Below are 16,627 nucleotides of genomic sequence, written 5' to 3'. Positions count from 1 at the left end.
GCATACATTGCTGTGTTTCTTGATGCCTGCTAATTCATTGCTGATGCAACAAGTGAGAAACCTGGAAGTTACTTCCAAAACAGGACCCTCTCAGCAGCTTTGTGAACTCATTCCAGTAAAAACTGATTTGATTTCTCCCATAAAGTTTGTCCTTGAACTTTTTTTTCCTCATTCTCTAGGGAAGGTATCTCTCCTCTTGTGTGAAGTACATAAAATCCACTGGACAATTTAAAATGCATTAGCCATCCTGTTGTGAAAAAAAATGGTGATATTTACTTTGGCATACAATTCACTTTTCTCTCTGTGACCACTTATTGTGAAATTGGACTTTTTTCAATGGACGTATGAATGAATCACATTGTGCATGATGACTAAATCTTCTAGTGAGGATTTTTTCATGGACTACCTTTTCAGAGTGCCAATCATGAATAAAATCAGAGGACTGTGCCTTGCCTCCTTAAAGTATATACAAATCATAATGCAGCTCTTGGAAAATAAATATACAAACAAAGCTAAATATTCATAATTCTCAGATCTCAAGGGGAAAAAAAAAGTCTAGTGCATATTTTCTTCCCTTTCGTCTATTTCTTTTCCACTTTCTTTGCTTCTCCATGGCCCTATCTTCCTCTCATTTTAGGATTTTAGTCAATGATGGTTTTACCTTTATGTAAATATAATTGTTTGAAAATACATCATTAAAACTTACTTTCCAAGAATAAAAATTAATTGTCACCTCCCCCCCCGTTTTTTTTTTTGTTTTGTTTTGTTTTGTTTTTTACCACTCCATCCTCCTTTGGATTTGGTTCCTGTCTCCCCCAGACTATTTCGTTTCCCCTTATTCTTCCTGGTCTTTATTGTATCATGCAGAGCTGGCCATGCTGATGCAGCACAGAGCATGACTAACACTGATTCTCCTCTAGCACAACCCACATTAGCAAGCCAGGAATTTAGTCATGCCTAGGAATGGTATTTGCAAACTATGTCTACATGGGCAAAATTAATATAAGTGCTGTGATGCCACCCAGCTGACTGGACTGTGTTCATGCTCTGCATTAAACCAGTTCCTCAGACTGTGCTTCTCAAGTGCTTAGCCAGAACTATCTCATTAGAAGAGCTGTTCCAATGACTTAGCTTATGTCCACTTCACTAGGCTGTGCTGAAGTAAGGCGTTATTATACAGAGAAATATTTTTTCAAGCACTTAGGTGACTAAAGGCCATTAGCTTTGAGAAGGTCAATTTTTGAAAATTGTGTAAAGCTGGTGGAGCCAGGATGCAAGTGAAGCATTTTGCAGTGCAAACAAATGTTTCGTTTCGATTGCTTCCACATTTCTCTTTTTTTTTTTTTTCTTTTCTTTTTTTTTTTTTTTTTCTCACGAAGCTATTGTGCTTTCAGGGTTGATTTCTTAAGACTAGTGTAAATGATAAGACTTTTTTATTATTTCATTTGAGTTGCTTTACATGTCTTCTGGTATAATTCAGATCAGTATTTGATTTCATCTTGGCAGGGAAAATCTGCATGGTTTGTGAGGGTAGAGTACGGATGGCCTTGACTAAGCAAAATACTGAGGACTCGTCAATCCCATTCTCCTTTGCAGCACAATTCCATAAATATCTATTCCTGAGGACTGTGGAATTGTAAGACAGCACTAAGTCCAAAACACTACTTTTCTGAAACTTGCCTTAATTTTAGTATGATTTGCATCACCTATTTCACGGTGTTAAAACTGCAGTCCAGATGAAGGCGATGCAAACACTATGAGTTTGTACTTCATTTTGCATTAAAATTACCTATGCTAAATTTGTTCACGGATTGCAAATAAGTTCACATAACCATTTACCACTGCATCAGTCAGCCTTACACACCTCCCAACCAGCTCATGACTGAGAAGTACATATATTTCAAAGAATTTCTACCCCGTTCTCTCTGCAGCGTTGTTTCCTGAGATATGTATGTTTTTTAATTCATGATTATAGAAATATTTCTAACCATCTTTAGTCATTATGACAGTCGCACTTTAATTGCCGTCTAAGTTATCACTTCAGCGAAGCTAATGACTCTTGATGCCACACAGACGAGAGCCTCTCAGCTCAGTTTATTAACGCCAGACAAGGACCCTGCCTGGCACAACTTCAGCACTCGTTGGAGCTTCGGGTACCGTGTAATTCAGCACCGCCTGGGACAAGCTGGGAGCCAGAGCTCCGGATAAATACACAAAACACCGGCCGTTTGCTGGTGGACGGGCGAGAGCCCGGACCCTTCACACCGAGAAGCAAGAGGCCGGTGCTGCGTCGGCGGGGCCCGCGCGGTGAGCCCCGGAAGGAACGCGGCTCGCGGCTCGCGGGCCCAGGCCCTGCCCGCGGGGCTCCTTCCACCGGGGGGCTGCGGCCGGGCCCTGCCGGGACCCCGAGGGGTGGGGCGGGCCGGGGCGGCGCCTGGGCGCTCTCCGGGCCGCGGCGCGCCGGGGGGAGGCGACGGCGGCGGATCCGGGCCCGGCGGAGGCGGAAGGGGCGGGCGGCCGCGGCCTGACTCTGCGGGACGCGCGATGCTGGTGAGCGCGAGGAGGCCGCGCCGCTGTGGCGCAGCGAGGCCGGCGGGGAGGCCGGGACGGGCCGGCAGGGGGGAGGCCGGCGGGGAGGGAGGCCCCGCCGGGACGAGCCGCGCCGAGGCGGAGCGGGGCCCGGCCACCGGCCACGCCGCGGGGAGCAGCGGCAGCGGCGGGGGAGGCCGGGCCCGGCCGCCTTTCTTCTCCCCGGCGCGCAGCGAGGGAGAGAGGGCGGCAGGCAGGGAGGAGGCGGCGGCGGCGCGGGGATCCGGCCGTGCCGGGCGGGAAGGCCCGGGGCCGGGCGTTGTAATGCGCGGAGCCGGCGGCGGGGAGCTGCGGGGGCCGGGCCGCCCCGCGGGGCCCTCCTGCAGGCCCCGGCCGTGCCGTGCCGGGCTGGGCTCGGCCCAGGCCTCCGCTCGCTCGTCCCGAGGCCCCTTGGGCTCCTCCTGCGGGCTGCCCGGCCGCCGTTTTCCAGCGTTCAGCCGCCTTCGCTCCTCTCGCCGTGCCCCAGCCGGCCCGCAGCCATAGCGGCGCTGGCGGCTGCCCGGGAGCTGTTGGCCATGCCCAGAGAAACCCTGCTGTGCCCCCAGCGCCCTGGGGTCTCCCTCGGAGTACTTCCTCCTTGTCCCCTCCCCCGGGTCCCCTGGCAGTCAAGGACTGTGTGCTGGACTTTCCCTTGTTGCCTCCTGCGGTTGTGGCCCTCCCAGGGAGGGTGCCCCCTCAGATAACCTTTTATCTGTTTGCTTGTTGATGTATTTATTGCCTCCACCCGGATGGCTAGTCCTGCAGTTTTCTGCCATTGCAACTAATCGCCTCATTCATCTCCCAGTAACTTTGTCTGCCACTGAAAGCTGACTGTGTCCTTACTGGGATACTTTCCAATCCTTCTTATTTCCTCTTCAATCTATATTCCTTAATCATCATTGTTCCCTTATTGCTTTTCCTCTTTCGGTTTTCTTCCCCTCAGTAACTGTTCCCGCACCATGATTTTTTGCCCTTCTGATCTTACTTTCCTGTCATTAAAACCTTCCTTCTGATCTCACCTAATACTCTTTCCCTTTGACATATTCCTTTCCTTTGTAGACTCATGCTGTCTCCCCCACTTTGTATTTAAATCCTCCAGCTGTGCCTTTGAGGAGAAAGGAATTTAACCCTAGATTATCTGTACACTTGTCAGTAAGCACTAGGAGGGCACAGATTACTTACTTGTTTTACCTTTTTTGTTTTCATTTGTTTGTTACTGGCTTCCTTAACAACCTTTTTCTCCTATATAGTGTTCATATATAGTCACGTGCCTTCACCTTAATACACACGTACCCTGATTCTAGTGTAGAAGAAACTTCTGTCATAGGCTTTTTCTCTCAGTCCTGCCAAAAGGCTCTCCATGGGGACCAGAGATACCCAGTGGCTGTGTGCCTTAAATTAGGCCAAATATTGTTTGTAGTACTGTACTGTGAGTTGGTACTTGGTTGATCTGGGTGCATTTAGGAAACATTTGCTTTGGGGAAGTGGTAAGATACTTCTTAAGTGACAAAGTACATAGTTCTTACCCCAGATATGCTTGCAGTTAACAGCTGCGATGTTGTGTGGTGATGGTTAGGAGTCTGTGTTGCACTTAAACTTAATGTGCCTGCTGGCAACTACTGGAAAACAGGCTTTTCCCTCTGCTTTGTGATTTCCCCTATTTCTCAGTATTTTTTGCCAATTTTTTTATTTTATTTCTGGCTTAATTGCTTTGGTTAAGACTGGTTACATTTCATGATCGTACTGTTGTAATATATCTGAAGTGCGATTTAAACACCGAAAATAGCTGCCCCAGGGAGGTGTGGCAAATACGTTGAATCTTGAGAGTACTTTGTACACCTAACTTTAGAATCCAAGTTTGGTGTCTAATGTTAACAGCTTGTTCTTGTTTTTCTCAACTGCGTACACACAGATCCTAGTAACTTGACAACATCTCAGAGCAACTAACTAGGCTTCTGATCTGAACTACCCCTCTAGAGGAAACTTTTTCCATTTGTTCATCCAGGGATCGTATAGAGAATGGTTTCATAGTTTAGGCACCTTAATTAGGTAATACTCACCCCACTGCTCAATTGACAAAACAGTTGCACTGCTTTAACTAAATTATTCTTCTTTTGCCATAGTCCTTTTCCACTGGTTTAAACTTACCTTATACTTTGGGCCTGTTACTTAAACTATGGGCATGAGAAAATTGCATTGCTCTGATTTAAATCCTTTAAATTATTTTAAGCCACATTGATATACGCCCTTAGTTGGATACTGATTTGAGGGTAGTTTTTTTGAATTTAGCTTATTCTCAGTCTTGGTGTAATGTTTTATATTCTAGCTGTGCTGTTACAAAGATAATATTGGTCCTTTGAGGAAGTTATCTCAGTTATTCAGCTTAAAAAGTGTTTTCTTACAATTTATATGTGAAGATCTCTGAGTATTGCTTTTCATCTGTTATCTTTGTCAAGTAGTGTCTAGTTTTGCATAGTCACACTTATTTCAGTAGGGCCCAGTTTAATGATGAGTCACATCCTGGGTGTCAGTTTTTATGTGGATTGGGTATACCTGGCGTTTTCTGAGACTGAAATTTTTTTTTCTAGTTTTCCTAGCAGAAGAACCAGCTTTAAAGATGTCTCACTTGCTGTTATGCCACTTCTAACATCCAAAATATGCATTGTGAATGTGAAGACTGGGGATTGCCAGTATGCTATAGGTGGATAATGATGTCATGTGTACTATACTTTTCAACCAGGATTTTCTAACTTGCTGAGGGCAGAAGCAGATTAAAGTGTAAAGTGGTTGGATCATGGCTGTGCCGCTGTACTTACCATGTTGCATTAACCTGGTTTGTCTGCTCTGAGGAGAAGGGGCAGGTGCTGAACTTTAGCAGGTCTGTGTCAGGAGGACGTGCATGGGCAGTACCAGCAGTGTCTAGGTTAGTACAGTCTTTGTGCTCCACAGAGCTCAAAGGAAGATAGAGCATGGAAAACTTGGAAGTTCAGCTGTTACGTAACTTGTAGCCTTATGTGGATGTTCTTTGTGTGCTTTAGGAATGCTTGAACCTGTTCTAAACTGACTACGTATGAACTAGCATTGTTTTTTTGGAAAGGGCAAACTCATAAACTTCCTAATTATTGTATTTTTTCAAGGTAATCTCCAACAACCATTTCCTTACATGGAACCAACATTTAGAGGCCTAGGTAAAAGTTGTAACCTTTATAGGGTGCAAGCAAATTTTTAAAAAATTGTTGTTGAGATCATTGAGTTTCTCTTACTTGCTAAAGGGGAACATTCATTAGGGAAGAGACAAAGCAAGAAATTTGAATGGTTGGAATTGGAAAATTACAGAGAGCTGTAAAACATATCTTCATTTGGATTATTTTTTTAAGTCACTTGCAATTTTATTTTAAGAGGGTTTTTAAATGGAAGAACTACTACAGATTGACTGTTGATGGTTCTACAAGAATGCAGTTCCAGCCTTTTACAGACAGGATTAAATAATGTGGTAATAAAGCTGTCCTGACCTGATACGCACCACTATAGTGCAGTAACTCACAGCCTTACTTTAATGTAACTACAGGGTTGGAACACTGTTAGATTTAAACACTTCCTGCATTGCGAGTAGATATATGAGGTTTTAATCAGGGATTAGTTGCAGTGCAGCTGGTAAGAAAACACTCTTTTAGCACATAATCCATGTTCCAGTGGGTAATTTTCAGAGTTCTCTTTTCACCCACAGAACCTCTGATGTTAGAGTCACAACAGCGAACTGATTCACATTGTGATGTGACCTCTTCTTATAAATGATTCTGGACAAGATCAAAAATACACATTTTTTAACCAAATACTTATTACATTCCACTTTATTTAATGTAACACTTCTCAAGTCGTTCTTTATCTAAGAACCTTGAAAAAATGGTTAAAAAATGAAGCTACTGTGAAAATAAGAAAATAATGACTCCACTTTGTGGTTCAGGAAACTGATAGAGAATCATATCCTGTGGCAACCCTGTTGGGATTTCTTGTATTTTATTCTCAAGATGCCCCTACCTTTCTTGAATAAACAATATAATTTTGATGTGGTGCTCTTCCAAAAACTAACACAAAAAAGAGAAGATTAATCTCTTTTTTTTCTTCTTTCCCTTTGATTTTTCTGCCTTTGCAGTCAGGAGGTTCACTGTTGTAGGTTGGTCTGGCAGGTACGTGGCATTGCTTGAAATCACTACTAAGAACAAAGGATCAAATACATATTTTCTCTGTAAGATCTTCCTAGTTGTGCAGTAGGTTCCAATAGCACTTCAATACCCTTGACATCTGTTCTTTATTAAATTAGAAATACTGAGAGGTGATATAAAATGCTCGTTGACCTTGGTTTCATTAGATTGGCGCTGGTTAATGTTGCTCTGTCTCATACTTTGTGTTACTGTGAAGGAGAAATTTAAACTTTTTTATCCTTGCAGAGGACACTGAGGATTGAAGGCTTTTGCAATGTGGGCAGCTTCTCACTCTGCTCTGGTAATGTAGTGGTATTTGGAAAACACAGATGTGCTTCTCTTCTCCCGTTTTCGTGGAGGTACTGGTCATCTCAGTTGTGTTTGAGTCATTAGCATACAAGGTAGACAAAAAATAGTGCCAGGATCCTTTTTAAAAATAAAGCAGGAAACTGAGAATTTGGGTTGTTAGGAATTGAATTTCAGCCATAGCTGAACTCGAGAACCTCTTGTTTGTATTTTTAATTCTCAGCTGATGTAACTTGGCTTTTTATTGTTACGTGTTTTAGGTTGGACAATGTCTCGATGCTGATTGGAATTCAGAAACAAGGCTAATGGTGCGACCTTAATTCACCCTGCTTTGCTCTGTAATTTAAACTTAATTTCATATGTAAATTTGCAAGCTCCTCTAGTGTCACAGCAGTGGAAACTATCATCTGGAAATTTTATCTTAAGTTTGGAGGACTTAATTTTAGATGGGGGAAGAAGAAGGGTTATAGGAAACTGCTTTTGTTTTGTTAGGCACTAGTCTTTCTATCTTGCTTTTTGTGGTAATAATATCGCAGGCAAATGTTTTGCTTGCTTCTGGGTAGTCAAGGGAGAATTTTTTTTCACTGTACAATTTAAAATACTCTTCTTAAGAAAATGCAGATATTTTTAAAACAGTCTGTTCTCTTACTGTGCAGGTATTTTTCCAAAGTTTTACTGTCTCTGAAAGTGTGCCTCTATGAGAGTGCCATCATTAAGAGGAATAGCGAAACACCCAAATGTATGTGCTTAAGCAAATTAATTAAAATTGATTTTGTTAAAGCAAAGCCTGTACTAATACCTAAGACTTCATGGTGCGAGCTAAATCAACAAGAAGTGGGATTTAATAGTGGCTGCTAGTGGTGCACAACAATTTTAACTTCTACAAAGTTAAATTGTTTCACTTCTGTACCAGCCATACCTGTTGCAGTTATTGGGAGTCAAAACTGATTAAAAAATAGCTCAAGACAATGCTGAGTTTATATGAAATTCCCTTTTTGTACAGTAGAAATTCTTTGCTATGAGGAGATTAGATTTAGGGTTTTCACAGTTCAGATAAGTTACTTGAACCAGAACAGTCATGTATGAATCCCTTTTTAGGCCTTAATGAGAAGCATTCTCAGTCCTTTTCTTGCTATCTCTGGAAGTAAGTAGCTATGCCTTGTCAATGTCTAGGCACCTGGAATGAACTAAACTTTACTCTTTTTTGTGAACAGTGTTCACAGCACTGTACCCTACTGGAAATGTGCATTGCTAGCAGATACATCAGTGCATGTAATGTGGACGTAAGGTTAGGCTGGGTTCAAATATAGAATGTAGGCCTGTTTGGGGGAGCAGCTTTTGCATAGCAGTGTCTTTTGTCACATGCAGGAGATAAACAAGTAAGTGCAATGTTCTTTCATTTTGTTGACTGTTTTAACTATATGAGTTGGAGTTCTCATTGCTTCTGAATGAAAGATTAGTAGGAAGGTTAACATAGGAGGAAACTTTCCAGTATTTAAGCCATGCTCTTGCGATATATTTGATCATCTGAAAACTTCAGACTGTTATAAGTTAGTGTGGCCATAATTGTTATTTTTAAACTGAACTTACAAACTGCATTACTTTGATTAGTTGAGCTCTTGCAAAGGTAAAAAGATCAAAGGTGCTGTGAAATTAATAAGCTATTGGGAAGAGATTCTACCCTGAACTGTCTGACACTTGCTAACATTAGTCCTTGCTAAAATTAGATAAGAATCACCGCTGTCCAAGAGCAATGTGAAAATTTTGCATACAAACGTTGTTACAAGTGAAAACTGCTATTTGACTATTAACAGGTCAGTATGAAATCATGTACTGTGGTACACTAAATTCTGTTACGATAGAGAGAGATTTGTTGGCATTTAGAGACTCGCCCGGAAGGTTCTGACAGAGGTGATACTGTGACTGCAGTGGACTGTAAGTTCAGACCAAGATTTTCTGGGTAGAGATCTATAGGATCACATTGTTCCAGCTTATGCAGTTGGTTTCAGGTAAAGTTTTGATGGCAAGTAAGAGCTCTCAGGAAATCAGTTCATGTAAGAATTAGCTGTACAAGGTCATTGGGGTCTCTAGGCTGGCCCAAGATAATTCAGAGTTTCCAAAGTCTTCTGTGCTTGTTCTTGCTAAATTGAATTCAATACAACTTCCCACTGCTGATTTTATTTTGTAAGAAGAACAAGGTGCCTTATTCTGTCTTCTGCTAGGCATATTGAGTATCTAGGATTGTGGTTTTTTGACTTCTCCACCCTTGTTTCCCTTTATTGCATCTTCCAAACTGATTCAAGAAATGTAATTTGATCCATGTTGTCCATGAAGGTGTGTGTGTTAGAATATTCTAATGTTTCTCTTCTGGTATTGATGTAATTTTTGGAATAACCTGTAACTTTTTTTTTTTTTTTTTCAATTGTTGTGGATTGATTTTGCTGAGACACAGTGGAAATGTCTGCTGTAGACAGATTCTTCAGATTTTGAATAATTACACACATGTAGTGTGTGTGAAGTGCTAAGGACACCATACTTGTTCCTAGCCTTGCTGTAGGGATTGGGTTATTTTACATGTGTAAACCACCTGCCTATTTTAGTGACGTAAAATACTTCTGGACAGAAATGTCAATATCATAAAATGTTGTATGCAGGACCATGGTTCAATTAAGCTGTTATGTTATAGTTTTGAGCTCATAATGGTAACCTCCACTGAAGTCAGGTAAACACAAAATAATTCATTTGGAGACACATGGTTTTAGAAAATGTCTTTGAAATCATAAATTGTGAGTGCAAGTGATCATAGAGACAAAATAGAATTATTTCTCCTTCCTGTTTCCACCACATCAAATCTTAATATGTGCCAGAGTGGAGGCCATGTCCTTTAGGGTTTGAGAGATGTTTAACTTGGAAAAAAAAAAGTCCAAGAAACAGTTCATATAACTTTTAAAGACAGAAGTAAAAGGAGAAAGTGAAGAGAATTTTTTAAGTCTCTGTCCTACCTCCCCACAAGCCAATGCTTGTGTCTGTTTCACAATGGAGATTCTGTCTTAACCTCCCTTTACCTCTAGTTAATCTGTATATTGTTCTCGGCTCTGTGCTTTGTGTTTTCATGTCTTTCCAAGGAGTTTGTGCGTACATGACTTCAAAAGGAGCCCTAAGACCGCTTTGTAGGATTTTGCAACATCCTATCTGTGGAACTGCCCATGTTTGGTACGAGGGATATAAGAATAATAAATTGACAGCTTTGGTTATGAGAGAGGCTTGGTTTGTTTTTTGGTAAGTTTAGCCTTGGTGTAAAGCGATAGGCATGCATTGTAAGGCAAAATCTTGCAAAGTAGTTTGATGTGGTAATACTTCAGGGGCACTTCAATTATTGTGATTTCAAGTTTATTGTAGCTGGAGTTAAACCAGCGTGCAATATCTTAACTCATTTTTAAAATAAGTACAAGATCAAGCAAATAACTACCATGTTAGAATAAAGGTAGTGTTTAATGTCCTTCTGACTGTGTCTTTTGAAAATACTTCGCATGTTGTTCAGCTGTATTGCATATCCCAGGTAAATAACTTAAATAGTTGCCTCAGCTCAGTGTAGAGGAGGGCAGAACTGGTTGGGAACCTTTTTGAGAGTTGCTGCTGTTGTTTTCAAGAAACATCTGTTGAAATTCTGGATCAGACAAGCTGAAATGAAAGAGGGCAACAGGAGAGCAGGGTAAGATAAGACAGAAATTGAGCTGGAAAAATGGGGATGAAAGTGTATGGCAAGAGGAATTTCACCTTGCATTTGTACGTGTGTGGCTGTATTAAACTTACTACTTTTTCTTGTCTTTTGAAGCCAAAGATTAAATGTTTATTATGCTTTATCCTTCAAGCACAGAGGGCTGTTCTGTTGCTTTTAGTGGTTATTTAAGTGAATGTGGTCACTACACCAATTTTTACCAAAGATAACAAACTGTAGTTAGTGTCCAAATGAACTTTTGATGTATTTTTATTACTTGCAAAATTTCTTTCATCTTTAGAAAATGAATTTGAGGTGTATGGGGGGAAAGCTTTGACTTCAGTGTATGTTTGAAAATTTTGGAAACCTCAATAACGTTGAAGTCTTTGAACTTTTAGAATAAGTTATTGGAGTGGTTTCCCCCTCCACTCTGTACTGGTGTGGCCACACCTTGAGTACTGTGTGCAGTTTTGAGTGCCACAGTATGAGAAAGGCATAAAGCTGTTAGAGAGCCTCCAAAGGAGGGCAACGCGGATGGTGAAGGGACTGGAGGGCAATATATATGAGGAGTGGCTGAGGTCCCTTGGTTTGCTCAGCCCCGAGCAGAGCAGGCTGAGGGGAGGCCTCATGGCGGCCTGCAGCTCCCTCACGAGGGGAGCGGAGGGGCAGGCGCTGAGCTCTGCTCTCTGGGGACAGCGACAGGACCCGAGGGAATGGCATAGAGCTGGGACAGGGGAGGGTCAGGCTGGGGGTTACGGAAAGGGTCTGCACCCAGAGGGTGGTCGGGCACTGGGACAGGCTCCCCAGGGAAGCCATTCACGGCACCGGGTCTGTTGGAGTTCAAGAAGTATTTGTCCAACGCTCTCAGACATGCGGTATGATGTTTGGGTGGCCCTCTGGGGACCCAGGAGTTGGACTTGATGATCCTTGTGGGTCCCTTCCAACCAGGATTTTCTATGATGACTTTAATGGCATTTGTTTCACCGTAGCTTATTACTGGAATCAGACAAGGGTTGACTTAGAAATGGATGAGGGATTACTTAGATGTGACTGAGTTTAGGTGCTGTGTATTTACAGGTCTGCCAGCTTTTTTTTTTTTTTTCTTTGTAAATTCTTACTGAGTCAAGAAGCTATCAACTTAGAATTCTATCTGTACTTGTTTTTACTGTTATTGAAGTAAACTATCTTTTAAATCTGTAGTTTAGCAATGCGTGGTTATGAGAGGACAATGGGTGGAGCATAGGCTGTATAGCTGTGAAGAAGAAAGCTATATTGTATTCAGACATCAAAATAAGGTGGCAACTCCAGCATATAGCTTGAGATACTGTAGTCAGGTGTCTTTTATTGTGTTGTTGTTGTTGTTTGTTTTTTTTTTTTTTAAGATAATCTCTGAAAATTAACCCTGCTTTCTTTGTATAGACCTAATTCAAGATACGCATTGTTTTCCTTATATGGGGTAGCTAAAAGAAAGCTTTTTAGGTCAGCAAAAATGAATGATGCCATTTTTAAGTGAGATCTCATGCCTTGTATATGAGGTGTGTTCTTCTTCCAGTACCCCAGTAACAGAAGAGGAGAATAGTGTTTCCTTCTGTCCTTTGAGGGCATTGTTCTAAAGGTTGTGGAGAAATATTACTTCTTTTTGATGTTGGTATAGGCAGAAACGACTAGGTTCTTTGACAGTTCTGTTTCAATTGTATTGCTGGAAAGCAGGGTTAAAAAGTGGGCTGTTGAAAACTGTCATACTGCTGCATAAAGTTGTCTGTATCAGCTGGAAACTGCAGAAGTAATTTTTTATGTAATTATCACTGGTCCTGGAGACATAATGCAATCTGTATTTACTGGTCCAGAGCTACTGAGCAGGTGGTGTAACTTGGGCAGTGGTCCTGTCTTTGAACTGGTCATCAACAGAACATTTGCTTTGTGGTTGAGCGAGAAGGTAGGTACAGTGACAGTCAGTTCAAGTTTGGCTTATACACACTCCTGCTAACATCACTTCCAAAGGTCAGAAATCTTACTGACGAAAAGCTTTGAGCTTTCAATTCATCTGTAGCCATGTTTGGCTCTTGGGAGGGCACCTTGTTTTTGGAGGTTGCACATAGACTGAGCTCTGGGAAATGGCTAAACTCTTGTTCTTTGTTATAGTCTCTGCATTTATTACTTTGTTTTCTATCCCCCAAAGCAGTGAGGATTGCAGCAATGAATTTTTGTTGTTGTTTTTGTACAATGCTGAAAGTCAGAGTATTGTATGATAGCAGGCGGCGTGCATGGTGTCTGTTATGTAAGTTCTAAAAGCTGAAGCCTCTTTAGCTAATGAGAGCTGTTGCAGAAGTGCTATAGATGTCTTATTGTCCCTTCTCTTTATTCTCCCTTGTAAATGTAGTGATAAGGACCATGGGTAGTGAGACACAGTGTAATTAGTGTGGACCAGACTTCGTGAGGTTTTGTGTGCATGAATCACAAAAATAATTTTGAAAATTACACTTATCCGTAGCAGTGAAATAGAACTTCATATTTTCCCTGGGTGCTTGTGTGTAATAATAACTGTTATGCAACAAAGCCTAGTTTTCCCTTTCTCTCCATACATGTAACACCATCTTAGTTGAACAAGTAAGTGCAAACATCTGCTTTTATAAATATGGTTTTGTAACTATTCTTATTCAGTGAAACTTCTGTTATTTAATATATTAATAATTCCCTTTCCATTTTTATGCGTATGAATAAATCTGAAAAAAAAAGTAGTTTGGATCATTATTCATCTGTTGTGTTATTTACCAACTGTGTTAACTAGTAACTAGAAGAAGTAAATGTTTTGAATCTATGCAGTTAGTGATAGGATAACATTCCATAGGAAGTTAGTGATATGATGCTAACATTCTGTAGTTACGCCTCTAATTGTAAAATTCAAATTGAAAGATAGCCAAAGGATGGTGATGTAATGTCACATACAGTAGGAATTACTGTTTCTAAAGAAAATGTATTTATATGTAGTGGACTGGATGAGAAAACAAAATGGAAATCAAAACTAAGTTCTTTCTTTGTGACATTTTTTGTTAATGGTTGCATCTTGACTTGCTCACAGAGGTTATTTTAGGGAGATACTAGGGAAAATCAGTACAGTGTGAATGAGGAACGCATTGATTTTTAAAAGATTATGGAAGAAGGCAGCATTTGTAGATGCACCAGGGTATGTAACAAGATTAGGAAGTGCTTCATTAGAGAAGTTATGTATTTCTGTCATACATACATAACTGCATCTGTTAAGCCACTGGTTACAACAGGCTTGCGTGGAACGGTGATGTACCCTTACTGGCACCTAGAGAGACACCAGAGCAAGAACCCTGGGTGTTGCTTCTTTCTGCGCCTTGTCTGGGAAGGGACCTTGTCCCACTCGTGAATTGTAATAACAGTTACTGTATTTTCTTTGACCTAATAAGGGGTTGGTCTTTTCTTGTGAACTTTTATATATGAGTGAAGTGTTCTGTATTAGTTACACCAAAATATTTTTACTAAAATACGTTGTAATTCTGGGCTGCTTGCTTTTTACAGATTAGTAAAAGCATCAGGGTCAGTTACGTTTTACAAATCCTGATAGAGAAGGAGAGTTGGTAGGCTGGTAACTATGTCCTCTCTTGCTTGTGTGGAGAGTTGAAGTAGTAAGGAACCAAAAAGTTTCTTTTCTCTTGGATTCAAGAGAGAAAGTTAATTTTGTTGCTTTGTATTGCAGTGCTGACTTAGGGTCATAGTCCAAGGTTGTGGGTGTGTTACATGCACTTCAGACCATGGCCATTCTCCTGCAGTAAGAAGCGAGCAGCCACTTGTGGACCTTTGTTCTTCCTGGTGTTCATTGCTAAGTTGTGGAAATCCCATCACTTTTAGTTTCGTGGCAAGTTTGTTTTCCAGAAATGAAATACCAATAAGGTGTGATCTGTGTGATCTGTTTTCCAGTGCAGCATGGTGATTCACATGCCTCTAACAATCAGTTTGCTGTAACTACAGAAGCACAGAACAGCAAAGTTAAACTTTAAATATACATTTTATAAGATACATATATTGATTGTATTCTCATTTTTCTCTCCTGATCTTCCAAGTAATTGTTGCTCATGTTAAAAGAAAAAATAGCTACAGAAGCAGTTTCTCTGATTGCAGCAAGTACTGTCTCATCTTGCAGATTTACATCATCTAAATAATTATACATGTTTTTTACTTAGAATTTGAGATTTAAATACTTGTGGGTGATGGATAGTAAATGACTATGAGGAATGTTAACTTGCGTGTTATTTGGGTAAGGACTGATTTGCTGACTGAAAAAACTGAATGTTGTGTGTTCCCCTTTCCCAATAATTTGCAGGGGGAGCAGACGTAAGGTGTGATATTATCTTTAATCTTGAACTGTGGAATTTGGAGTGCAACATACAAAGTCTAGAAGTGGCTGTGGTGAAGTACCTATGATGTATTTTAGATCATGGAAGTATATCTTCATCTTCCACTGCTCAGAGGTCAAAAACAAATAACAGGATTTATCAGGTCTTGGCACATACTATCCTTGAATTTACAGAAGGATTCACTTGGCCCTTTGCCAGCAGACTCCATTACAGGACAGGTTTATCATAGGGCTGTATTCTTTTTTTCTGTAGAAACAGTGCAAAGAGTAATGATATGTTTCACTGTGTTTTGAGTATTACAACATTTCAGTGAATGCACTCTAGGGTAAGCTGATCCTGATTTATTACAACTTGATTATTGTGGATTATTTTTTAATCATGTTACCTCCTTTGTCACTCTAGGAAATCTTCTTAATTTGGTTGCTACAGAGGATGAGACATATTAAAATTGCAAATAAATTCAAAGGACTTGTAAAAATGGATCTTTATTCTGTGCATTCAATTAGTTGTTCTTTCTTCTGACCATTATTGACTGCATGTTTTCCTGCTCATACAATGACATTAAAGGAAGTGATGTTATTTTACTTAACACAGAAATTAATGTAAGCATGTATCTACCAAATACAAAATGCTCTGCTCCCAAAATACCTTGGACTTTCAGATTATCTGTGATAGAATCTCGAGTCTAGAAGAGTTTAGTGATATAAAAGAAAAATAATGGTATTAGATACCTTGTGGTTATCTTGGCTATGTATCATGGTGTTGTTAAACCATGAGTTATCACAGAACCATAAGTTGGTGTCAAATATTGGAGGGAGGAAACACTTCATGGCAGGATAGTGTCTGCTTCTTGGAACAATTATTTCTATTACATTTATTATTAGTGTTAGGTTTTTATTGTCAACTGTGCTGACAGAGGTACCTATACGCTTTGTACAGATCTGGATACTAACAGTTGCATGTTGTAGTGAATTGCTGAATTGCAAAATTAAATTCTTTTGGTTCTGGATCATGGATATCTCGTGTAAATGAAAATGTACCAAAGAGATCACTAATTTTACATTTTTCATTCTAGTGCTAATGAATTTGATTGGACAGTTTTGTAATATATGCATCTTTTTTTTCCTTTTGCAGATTTTCTTCCTGGGAAGCCTTGCTGTTTGCATATAAAGAATATCTTAGAGTTACTGCAACTGAATTTATAATGTTGCTTTGCTTGTGACTCTGATGGAGGAATAACCAGATCTCAGGCTGCTGCACTGGAAGACTTCACAGGAAATACAAAATGTCATCTAATAGGAGTCAGAACCCGCATGGACTTAAACAAATTGGTCTTGACCAGATATGGGATGACCTAAGAGCTGGAATTCAACAGGTTTACACCAGACAAAGTATGGCAAAATCCAGATACATGGAACTCTACACGTATCCTAGCATCTAAGCCAATTAGT

General features: G+C 40.5%; 1 protein-coding gene across 2 annotated transcripts in view; it reads left to right on the top strand.

Annotated features, from left to right (window-relative positions):
* The first annotated feature begins 2,096 nt into the window (after positions 1-2,096).
* Positions 2,097-16,627, top strand: part of CUL1 (cullin 1) — a 50,562-nt gene continuing 36,031 nt past the window's right edge. The window contains exons 1-2 of one of the 2 annotated variants that reach the window (XM_084511915.1): positions 2,097-2,307; positions 16,311-16,601. In XM_084511915.1, the coding sequence (XP_084368041.1) occupies positions 16,462-16,601 (140 nt within the window). In that variant the 5' untranslated portion in view covers positions 2,097-2,307; positions 16,311-16,461. Of the gene's footprint in view, positions 2,308-2,447; positions 2,551-16,310; positions 16,602-16,627 lie in introns of those variants that run through there. The other variant, XM_084511914.1, reaches the window with a different exon arrangement.

This window comes from Aythya ferina, assembly GCF_964211825.1.
Source record: "Aythya ferina genome assembly, chromosome: 2".
NCBI classification, from domain to species: Eukaryota; Metazoa; Chordata; class Aves; order Anseriformes; family Anatidae; genus Aythya; species Aythya ferina.
This window is presented reverse-complemented; position numbering and strand designations above follow the sequence as displayed.